The sequence below is a fragment of the Euprymna scolopes genome, chromosome 17 (assembly GCF_053919585.1).
Source record: "Euprymna scolopes isolate OS-2025 chromosome 17, ASM5391958v1, whole genome shotgun sequence".
NCBI classification, from domain to species: Eukaryota; Metazoa; Mollusca; class Cephalopoda; order Sepiida; family Sepiolidae; genus Euprymna; species Euprymna scolopes.
The window spans coordinates 2,360,001-2,372,500 of NC_136498.1; the positions used below are offsets into that span (position 1 = coordinate 2,360,001).

General features: G+C 35.6%; 1 protein-coding gene across 1 annotated transcript in view; it reads left to right on the forward strand.

Moving 5' to 3' along the window:
• Positions 1-12,500, forward strand: part of LOC145296651 (hillarin-like) — a 260,223-nt gene that overhangs the window by 182,348 nt on the left and 65,375 nt on the right. Inside the window, exon 5 of the mRNA XM_080142585.1 lies at positions 7,502-7,735. Coding sequence (XP_079998711.1) covers positions 7,502-7,735 — 234 coding nt within the window. The remainder of the gene's footprint in view (positions 1-7,501; positions 7,736-12,500) is intronic.

A 12,500-nucleotide genomic window follows, 5' to 3' on the forward strand; every position in this document is an offset into this window, starting at 1 on the left:
TAAACATAAGTCCAAATTTAATTATGGTAATTTTGAAATTACATAGTTATTACTTTAACCTTTCAGATAGATATATAATTTTTCTTTAACTTTATCGTTTTTTCTATTGGAATTTTTCCCCTTTTCCTTGTACATATTTGTGAATTATTCCATGGATTTCGTCCTATTGGATTATTTTGGACCATCTTCCAATTACGTGATTTCCTTGGATTTTACTTATGCAAATGGAAATTCAATTAACTTTCTTGGAGTTATATTTTTTGATTTTACCGTCATTGGGTTATTCACCGTTTACCAGACTATCCATTCACGTGTAATCACCTTTTTCTTCACAATATTCCCTCTGCTTCACTTTTTGTTATCAAGTAAGATCTTTGACTTACGTGCAGTTTCATCAAATACTTTTGTATGCAAAATCCGATCCCGCATTTTGCTAATACCTACCCTCTGATGGGAGGTAAAGTATTTCTTCGAAACTTCACGGATCAAGTGTTTCCTTTTCAGATTAAATATGTTTTTAACTCTTTTTCAAAGTGTTTTTTAACATGTTTTATTAACTGTTTGCTCTCATATATATATATATATATATATATATATATATATATATATATATATATATATATATATATATGCTAGCAGATCTACCAGGTATTGCCCGGTATTAAATATAACGTTAAATTCTTTAAAAAAAAAAAAAGGAAGTAAAAAAAACTGAATGAAACTGCAACATGTGAGTATTATGTTTTTTTTCTAAACAGTTAACAACCTGTAAGAAAAAAATAAATACTCAAGCTGAGATCGAAACCAAAACCTAAAAACTGTGGGTCTAGTACGATAACCATTAAGACAGCTTGCCACGGTCTTTAAAAAGAATTTTCAAACCTACTTATTCTTAACATAAGGAAGCTGTTATACGAACAATTTGCATGTGCAGTTCTGAAACAGTTGAGAAACAGATAAAAATCCGATGACCCCAAGTACATATATATGTATATATATATATATATATATATGTATGTATATATATATGTGTATGTATATATATATATGTATATATGTATGTATATATATATGTATGCATATATGTATGTATATGTGTATATATATGTATATGTATATGTGTGTGTATATATATGTATATATGTGTGTGTATATATATGTATATATGTGTGTGTATATATATGTATATATGTGTGTGTATATATATGTATATATGTGTGTGTATATATATGTATATATATGTGTGTATATATATGCATATATATGTGTGTATATATATATGTATATATATGTATATATATATATATGTATATATGGGTATGTATATATATATATATATATATATATATATATATATATATATATATATATATATATATACATATTATCGCTTATACACTATTCTATTCGAATTTTATGAAGAAACAGCTTAGGACGATGATCTTATCATTTACCGGTGTCATAACCACAAAAGAGATGTTACACTTCCCTCTCCAAATAGATGAATGAACGAATATATATATTATATTGCCCCTCTTTAATAAGGTGGTAATACATGGGAGCATGATATGATGACCAATAAACATATACTACTCTATTCCCTCTCAATAAGAAGGTAATGTGTGAAGGGATGGTCTTATGATAATACACCAGATAATACATTTCCTCCAAAAACGGAGGAGATAATGCCTAGGAGGATGGTCTCATGACAATGGAACAGATACTACACTACCTCCCTGAATTGAGAATTGAAGGATATTAAGTACATTTTTGTGAAATTGTATGAAAAACTAAATTGAACATTAAAAAGATAGTACAATTAATAGCAGTAATATTAAAGCTTCTACTTCAGACAGACAGATACCAAATCTCCATTAGCAAAAGATTATGCATTGTCATGATATACCATGATTGGTATACATGCTACTGGACACATGGCCTAGAGGGTATAGTCGTTAGTTAGGAGACATTTTTATATGTAGATGTAGTGTGTTTAAACCCTGGCGATAGAATAAAAAAAATCATTTTGGAAAGGTTTGTTTATTTATTTATTGTGGACTTTTATCCTCATCTTCAAAGATGTTGGTTGTGAAACAACAACAACATCTATGACGATGAGGATAACAGTTCGCCAAATTATGAAGCTTCATCTCAAAGGCTCCAAAAAAATAAATAAAAATAATATATAATTTTGAAAAGCAGTTTGCCCTTTGAAAACATTATTACATAAGAAAGATTTCATGAATTTTTATTTCTTCTTAAGACCTCTTAAGCTTAGTCCTCCAATTTTAGATATTTTCCAGACTAAAAACCATGTAATGGATTTAAATTAAAACTGGAATAAGGATTCTAGATATAAAGTTTAGTACCGTTATATTTTGATTTTAGTCTTCGTAGAATCAGGCTGGGTTGGGAAGCTTTCCAAAAACACAGCACCATTCTAAAATCAAAAGGAGTGCCAATGTTAAAGTAAAGTTTTATTAAATTTATTTCAACAACTTCCCCACCCCCTTTATTTGATAAAATCAAAAGTAAAACCCTTATATTTTTCGGCCATGTCAAACGATCAACCACTTACCAGTCAAAGTTATGCTTTGAGGATATGTTAGAAGGCGAAAGAGGCAGAGGAAATCCAAGGAGAAGATGAAGAGAAAAAAATGTTTTTGATTGGACATTTCTCAACAGTTGGACGTCCATCAAACAAGTTGCACGGGATTGGAAGGAATAGCGAAAAGTAAGTGGGTTCGCAATCTACACCAAGCGGAAGACAAGGCAACATAAAAATAGTGCAAACGTGTTCTGTTCAGGGAACGAAATTTACCCACCTCGAGGCGGGTATTCTTTTATTTGTCTATATATAAATACAAAATTATCTGTTTGTCTGACGGTATATCCGCCACTACTTTTTTGATGAAGCAAGATCAGGAGTAAAAATTCTTTTGAACTTCACACGAAAATATTTTCTAACTAACAGGTTGTTTTCTGTTAGCTGAGTAATAGCTCTGTGCAGTTCTAGGGGGGTCCATCCTTCCAAACTTTTCTTTCTCAGCCTTTGAGAAGGGGGTTAGTTCGTTTCTAATCGCCTGAGGTGCACCTACTAGAGAATACCGATTGGGCTGCCCAGGCATGTTTTTGCAAGCCAAAGAGTTCTTCCTGTCTTTTCAAATCCCACTTTCCAGACCTTGTGTCACATCTTGGCGCCGTAGGTAAACATCGAAAATATTTTCTGATCAATACTTGATAGTTTATATTAAGTTTTTTAAATGTTGCGAGTATTAGTAAAAAAAAATAAAATGGACAAACACCAAATCTTCATTATAATAAGATACTTAGTCAGTTGTTATGTTCTGTTGACAAATCAATCTTTGTTAAATAAGAAAATTGTCCTTTCGTCAATGTTTGTGTTAAGTTTTGTTGTGGTCACAACACCTGACAAGGTCACAATGTATTAAGAACAAGGTAGACAGAAAGTAAGTGCTTGAGTGAATGGAATCGCCTTTTCGATGAGAAGCAAATACGATAGTTATTTGAAATACTTATTCTATTATTGGCTGTTGAAAATGCGGTAAAACGAGTCTCTCTCTCTCTCTCTCTCTCTCTCTCTCTCTCTCTCTCTCTCTCTCTCTCTCTCTCTCTTATATATATATATATATATATATACTGTGACGCCAGAAAAACAACGCCCGCACTTGTCATTTTTTTCAAAAACCGCAAATTTAAGCTAAATTAAATGTAACTGTTTAAACAACCTATACCTCATTTGATTCGTCTTTTATTCCTCTATAATTTTACTTGTTCATATTTGACTTTTAACTGAAATATCCTAATATTCACGTCAATTTAAAAAATTAACTTCAAATCAAGGAGGCAAAATGAAATTCTGCAGCAACTAATGAGCTTCAAACCAGTTTCAAATATCCACCTTTTAGATAACAAAGCATCTCTATTGATTGAGATTGTCGGACTGACTTCCTCATCTTGGTTGTTATTGTCACAACGTTTCCGTTGTTTTGCCCTCTGGCTTTCGTCAGGTGTTTTGTATCGAACTGGGGAACCGTTTGTTATGAGTCTCGAACCCAACCCTTTATCATTATTACGGGGGTACCGTGTTCGGACTCCAGCTAGGCTTTGGGACATAGTTGCTGATTCTCTGTTTTGAATGTTACTTTTTCACTGCCTTCGTTCAGGATTGAACTCAGCACCTTTGGGTAACTGTAAACTTTGATACAACGTCTAGGACCACTCGGCCATATGTCACTAGGACAAGATGAGGAAGTCAGTCCGACAATCTCAATCAATGAAAACACCTCATCTCAAAAATACAGACAATTACCAAAGCATCTCTAATCGTAATTGTTGTTGGTCCAGGTTATACAACGTCAAATTTAGTCCAAATGCCTCGACTTTCTCTTAGTGATCGTCAGGAGATCATTAATCTCCACCTTTCTGGTTTATCCAATCGAGAAATCGGCTGCACATTAAAATGTGATGAGAAAACAATATAAATGACTGTGAAAAGCACCAAAACACCGGCATTGTTTGTGGTGCTCTTAAATCTAGTCGTCCTAGAGTTACTTCTTACAGGGAAGACAATGTTATCAAGATCCGCAGCCTCAGAAGCATATTTGAAACAGCTCCCCAAATACAACAACAATGTAATCTTGTTTTTGTTTTTTTACATAGGACTCACCACTTATCAAGGCCCGGAGGCCGCTCGAAGATAAGGGTTATGTAGTGTACAGTAGTCAATGGGATACTATCGTAATAATCGTTAGTAGTGGAAATTTGGTAAATTTGATTACTTAAGGGGATGGTTCATCAAGAATTTGTTTACATTGGACTTGAAGACTACCAAATTGTAGTCAGCTGGAAAATAGGCAAACTGAAGAGAGTTGCACTGTTAAGAAAGAAGCTTTGTTCATGGAATCTACATTTAGGTTTAGGCACAGATAAAGAGTGGGGGAAATCATTGAAAGTGACTCAGCTAGATGAGTATTTTTCGTGAAAGTTTGGTGAGGGTGAACCATAGATTGTAGCTCAGACGAGCACTGCCATGAAAATAACAATAAAGCAGAGATAGGCTTGCAACGTCTCTTCTGCAAGAAAGAGGTTGCAGGGAAGAAAAAAGGGCATCCCCTAATAGGCTACGAAGTCTATTTTGAACTCTGTCAATACAGGATAAGTCCTTTCTAGCAGCTCCTGCCCAGATGTGGCAACAGTAATCAATCCTTAGACGTACCTGGCTCTTATATAGATAGAGAATTGCATTAGCAGTGAGATATCTACTGGATCGATAGAAGGATCCTACCATTTTTCCAGCGCCCTTGGCAACAGATTTGATGGACATGATCCATTTCAAATCAGGAGTAAATGTCAAACCTAAAAATTTGTCAAAATATGGAGCCTCCCCAAAACGAGAGCTATTCATTTCAATTGATGCTAGATGGGGATCAGAGCGTTAATGATATAAGGACAGAAGCTTGGTTTTAGATGCATTAAAAGTAACCAGCCACCTCTTTCCCATTGTATCACGTGCTCAGGATCAAAGGAAAGAGAATCAGAGAACTTTGTCATTTCCAGCCTTTGATGTGTTTCCATAGATGATAGTGTCATCAGCATAAATGTCTACGAATGATCTTAGGATGTGATTTGGATGATCATTGATGTAGATCAGGAAGAGAGTTGGGCCCAGGATGGACCCTTGAGGGACTGCAGCATTAATACTGTGAGCTTCTGATTTCTGCCCATCAACTACTACTCTTATGAACCTATCAGAGAGAAATGATTTAATAACTGAGAAGACATTTTCAGTTATACCATAGCTAATCCTTAGAAGTAGACCTTTTTGCCATAACTTATCAAAGGCCTTTGATATGTCAAGAGCAATTACCATAGAAAGAAAGCCTCCATCGAGAAATTCACTAATCCTATGAGATATAACTGTAAGCACATCTGCTGTATATCTAGCAGAACGGAAACCATATTGCATGTCTAGATATTATTTTTGCTGAGGTGGTTGATTATTTAACACAGATTTCAACAACTTACTAATGACGCATATGATACTTATTGACCTGTACTGAGAGGAAGATGATCGATCACCTGAATTCTTAAATACAGGGCATACTAATGAAGTTTTCCAGCATGTTGGGAAGCATTCTCCTTAATACAATGCTTAAACAGCTTTGTAAGAATGGGAGCTAGTTCTGGTTGAAGCTTTTTCAACACTATAATTGGAATGCCGGGAGGACCAGTTGCTTTTCTAGAATCAAGGTTTTTGATTAGCTTGGCAACATCACGCACAGATATTTGTATGTCGCATAGCATCTTTTCTGATACAGGAGGAAATGTAGGGAGGGTGATGGCCTTGGTCGCATAGGTTCGAATTACCTGCAAAGTTCTTGGCAAAAAGTTTGGTTTTGTCTGATGCTGACGAAATTACCTAAGATTCATTGACGATACTTGGGATAGAGCACACGCTTCTGTTCAGGACCCTGTTTGCTATTTGCTAAAACTGGTGGGAACCAAGCTGCTGCTCAGCTACTTTGGACTTGACGGACTGAGCATACAACTTTTTCATATTCTTTATTACTTTTTTACAGTGGTTGCCGGCATACCTACGAATGTCCATTGGAGGGCAATTGCTTAATTTCTGAAATATAAAAGGAACTTTGTGTACATGTGTGAATTTATTCTCTATGGACTCAAAAACGGCTTGGTCGATTTTTATGAAATTTGACACAAATATACTTTATGTGCCTGGCAGTGTTCTTAGAAAGGTTTTGTATCAGAATGTCTTCAATAACTATCGATAATTGAAAAAATCGAAATAATCTGATGATAGTAGAAACAGTCGATTTTGACCAAAGTTAACATCTTACACAGCCTAATATTACAAGTTCATTTGAAAAGTTTTATTACCACACAAGCCGGAAGGTCCAATATATAAAATCAACAGCAGGTTCTTTGATATGACAAGGGCACATTCGAAATGAATATTTCTGTATAAAGCACAATTGAAGCATGATACTTGACTTTTGCATTTTATGCAAGCTATTATATATAAAAAATAATTTTATAAAATCAACAGTAGGTTCTCTACAGTGCAATGTGTAATGGACTAAGTCATTGCGGGTAGGTATATAAAGCTTCTCTCGTGGGTCTATTTGATCGATTTGATTGAAGAATAGACGATTTCACCGATTTCAATGAAAATAAAAATATGTGATCAACATTCATTGATCATCATTCAATCCTGGGCAATGTTGGGTCTCCCTGGTAGTAATAAATATGCATATTATATTTAAGCGTATTTTACAATGAAGCCACATCGAAGGACGTTACTATATATTGGATCTAAAATGATAATCAATTCAGAATTGGCTTTATATTAATAAGAAATACAAAATCTGTATAAATTAAAAAATTACATTTAAGCATATTTTATCACCGGGCAACTAAATACGTACAACTAAATACGCCATTGCTTTCTTGTTTGCAGGCGATGACGTTGCAGTACGAAAGCCAGAAAAAAGATTTGGAGAAAACGATGGCGACGAAACGCGAACGAAAGAAACAGACGATGACACTGCATCTTCGGCAGATCGAACAACAGAAGACGGCGACGATGGTGCAGCGCCAGAGTGTACAGATGCTACAATTGGTCTCGGAAAAGAGAGATGAGTTGAGGGTGGAACTAAAGAAGGAACTGCAGGAGAAACACCTCGAGGAAGACGTAAGTATCGCACATTTCGTTTCCTTTTCTTATTTTGTTTGGTTAATAGTTCGGGATGTTTAACTGGATTTGCTAACATACCGTAGCATGTTAGCAGTTTTATTATTATTGGCTCACAAAGAGCTTTCACACAGGTTATCAAAGATCTCTCCTTGAAGCCAACCTGTGGTGTTCCCTGGAAGCTGAGTGACAACAAGTCTCCTCAGATTTTCAGTACTCTCCACCTCTTCCGACATAACATTTGCAAATAAATTTGCATTATCACAACAGCCACTTTCCATTCGTTTTTCACTGGCAGCGGCCATTAGTCGTCACTGGTATTTGAATGACAATAAGCCTCCCAAAGTCCCCAGTTCTTTTCATACTTGTCCAGTTTGGTCAGCGCTCTCTACTTGGTTTTTCCATCCTCCTTGATCGTTTTCGGCTATTTGGCATCACTCTTTTTTTTGGGGGGGGGGTAGGTCGATGATGAGGCAATGGGGGAGATGGGATAGCAGATTTCTAGATATGCAGCTTCAATGTTCTTGTTTCCATATAATCCTTCATCTTTGGCCTTTGCAGCAGATGTGTATTAGTCTCTGCATTCAAGGGTTTTCCTTAACATTTCAGCTGTTTTCATTATTGTTGTTTGCTGTATCTTTCCAACCATTCCTCTGATTTCAATTTCTCACATTTTTTTCAAAGTTTTTCCGGATTGTTCCTAGTGCTCCTACTATTATAGGTATTATCTTTATTTTCATCATCATCCATATTACTTTCCGCTCTCTGGCTAGCTCCGTGTATTTGCTCAGTTTCTCCTTTTCTTTGATATTCACCCTGTGGGCAGCTGGAACAGCAAAGTCTACGATTTGATAGGGCTTTTCTTTCTTGTTAATTATTATGATATCTGGCCTTCTTGCTTGATTGAGTTTGTCTGTTTGTATGTCCATGTCCCATAGCTGTCGTTTTCAAGTACTGTTGACGGCTTATGCTTGTACCATTTGTCCATGCGTTCGAGATGCAGTTGTTTGCATAATTCCCAGTGTACTGCTCTTCCCACTTGGTCGTGCCTGTTCTTGTACTCCTTATGGGCCAGTTTGCTGCATTCACTTACGATATGGTTTATCATTTCGTCCCTTTGTCCACATAGTCGGTATTTGCTGTTTTCTTGTGCTTTGATGTGCTTGGTTCTTATCGAGTTATCTTGTGCTGCAGTAATTAAAGATTCAGTTTCTTGGTTTACGTGTCCTATTTCCATCCATGTCAAAGTGTTTTCATTATTCTCATCTTTTGTCATTCTTATGAATCTTCCGTGTAGTTGTTTCTCTTCCCATTTTTCTTTTCTCCTCTTATCCTTTATCTCTGTTTTCTGTTTTGTTTGAATTTTTTTCAGTGTTTCTTGCTGCCATAATTATCCTTTCCGTGTTTTGCGTTCAGTATTTTTCTCATTTTTGTGTCCTGCACACAATCTTCTATACCAACTAGTCCTCTCCCGCCGTCTTTCCTTTTTAATATAGAGTCGGTAAACATTATCCGTTAAATGTAGTACATTATGCATGGTCATGAGTTTCCTTGTCTTCTGGTCGAGCTGTCTCAATTCTTCTTTAGTCCACCCCATGAATGGTCCAGAATATCTTACTAATGATACTGCCCATGTATTTATACATTTTATTAGGTTTCTGCTATATAATTTAGTTTCTAGGAGTTTTCTGGTTCTTCTCAGGTATTCCTTTCCAATTTTTCTTTTCATTTCTGTTGCTTTGATGGTGTCTAATTCCAGAACTCCCAAGTATTTATAGGCGTCTAGTGCCTTTTGTCATCTCAAGTTTTCCCTTTCTTATAACTAGTAGAGTGCACTTTTTCATTACAAACTCCATTTGGATATCCTGACTGAAGATTCTGATAGTGTTTATTAGTGTCTCTAGTTCCTTTTCAGTCTTTGCAAAAAGTTTCAGATCGTCCACCAGGTGGTTCATTTTTCCTCTGCGTCAGAGAACTTGTATGCAGCTTGGCACTTCCTCGGTATATTGTTCAGGGGCATCATGGCTATGATAAACAGCAATGGTTATTGTGAATTTCCTTGGAAGATGCCTTTTCGTATGTTAATTTCTGTTATGTGTTGTCCATCAGCTGTCAATTCCAGTCTCCATGTTCTCATTGCATTTTCTATCATGTTGCTGATCGTGCTTGGTATTTTATACATTTTAAAGCATTTTATTATCCATGCTTGGGGGATGCTATCCTATGCGTTTTTGTAATTGATCCATGCCATGGCCAAATTCTTTCTCCTTTTTTTACCTTCTTTAGAATCTTTTAATCTATATATAGCAGATCATGTGTTCCTTTTTTTCCTTTTTGTTCCTTGGGAAGAAGTCTGTGATTATTCAGGGATTGGTAGATTTGTTCCCTCAGTTGTGCTGTTAGTATTTTCCATATAGTGAGTAAGCACATGATGGGCCTATAGTTGCTGGGGTCGGTTCCTTTCTCTGTGTTCTTCTGTATCAATGTAGTTCTACCTTTGGTCATCCAATCTCTCAGGTTTTGAGCTATCCTTTATTATTATTATTATTATTATTATTATTATTGTTATTATTATTATTATTATTATTATTATTATTATTATTATTGTTATTATTATTATTATTATTATTATTATTATTATTATTATTATTATTTACTCACTAGGAGTAGTCACACAAACCATAACCATTGCTCTTTGAGAATAATTTGTGGTGTTCCCTGGAGTCTGAGTGACAAGTCTCCCCAGATTTCCAGTACTCTTCACCTCTTTTGATGACCTTTGCAAAAGAATTTGTGTTATCGCAACAAGTGCTTACCATAGATTTCTCATTGGTGGTGGCCATTGGTCTTCATTAGAATTCGGATGGCAATAAGCCTCCAAAAGGTCCCAGTCCTCTTTGCACTCATCCAGCAGAGGTCTGGCTAATGCTTTCCATCCTCCTTGACCTTTATTTGGTGTGGTGTCCATTTATGATAACACTCACAAGAAAAAAGGAGGCAGTATTTTTAAATTATGCAGTTTCAGTTTTCATGTTTCCATGTGATGTTACTTTGTGTTTTGCATCTGTAGCAGTTTCTGTATCCAGTTTATGTATAGTTTATGTGTGGTGTTGGTCTCAACATTCAAGGGTTTTCCTTAATATTTCTGCAGTTTTGAAATTATTATTGAGATTCGTTATATCTTCTCTGCCATCTCTCTGATTCCAATCTCTTCCATTCGTTTTTCAAAGTTTTTCGGTATTGTTCCTAGTGCTCCTACTATTAGTGGTGTTATTTTTACTTTCTGCAACTTCCATAACCCTTTGAGCTCTCTGACCAGTTCCGTGTATTTGCTCTCCTTTTCAGTCCCTTGATCTTCACTCTGTGGTCTGCTGTAACGGCAAAATCTACAATCTGGCAGGACTTTTCTTTCTTGTTAACTATTATGACATCCGGTTTTCTTGCTTGAATGGGTTTATCCATTTGTATATCCATGTTCCATAGAATCTTGTGACTTTCATTTTCCAGTTCTGTTGCCAGTTTTGCTTGTACCAATTGTTTGTGTGTTCATGATGCAAGTGTTTGCATAATTGCCAATGTACTGCCTTTTCATCGTGTCTATTTTTATATTCTTTTTGGGCTAGTTTGCTGTATTTACTTATCATGTGCTTTATTGCTTTTATCTTTGTTTACAGAGTCTGCATTTGCTGTTTTCTTGTCGATCCTTACTTTGATGTGCTTGATTCTAATTGTGTTATTTTGTGCAGCTGTTATTAGTGATTCAGTTTCTTTGTAAAGGTGTCTTTTTGTAGCCATTTCCAAGTGTTTTCGTTGGTCTCTTCTTTTGTCATCCTTATGAATCGTCTGTGTAGCTGTTTCTCTTCCCATTTTTCTTTCTGTGTCTTATGCCTCATCTCTTTTTCTATCTTGTTTGTTTCTTCCGTGTCTCTGCTGCAGTAATTATTCTTTCGGTGCTCTGGATTATGTATTTTTCTAATTCTTTACACAGACCAGCCCTCTTTCTCCATCTTTCCTTAATCAGTCAGTATCATCTTTTGGATGTAGTGGATTGTGCATTGTCATGAGCTTCCTGGTCTTCTGATCGAGATTCTTTCGTTTTTCTTTGGTTCGGCTTATAAACGGTTCAGAGTATCTTATTAGTGACACTGCCCACGTGTTTATTACTTTAATTAGATTTCGAATATTTAGTTTAGTTTTGAGGAGTTTTTGTGTTCTTCTGAGGTATTTCTTTGCTATTTTCTCTTTCATTTCCATTGCTTTGATGGTGTCTGCTTTCGGCACTCCTAAGTATTTGTAGCTATCATGTTCACCTAGTGCCCTCATTTCTGCCTGATTAGGTAGTACTATATCTTCTGTTGCTTCTAGTTCTCCACTCATGATTAGCAATGTGCACTTTTCCATACCGAATTCCATTTGGATATTCTGGTTAAAGATTCAGGTCGTGTTTATTAATGTTTTTAGTTCTGTCTTAGTTTTTGCAAATAGTTTGAGGTTATCCATGTACATTAGGTAGTTCATTTTTTTTCTGTTTTAGTGAACTTATATCCGTCTTGGCATTTTCTTAGAATGTTGTTCAGAGGCATTATGGCTAAAATGGAAAGTAATGGTGATAGAGAATCACCTTGGAAGATTCATCTTTGTATTTTGATTTCAGTTATGTGTTGCCCATCAGCTGCCAGTTCAAATCTCAATATTTCCATTACGTTTTCTATCAGATTGGTTATACAGCGTGACCCGAATATAAGAGACCGCTTCGCTGGTCCCT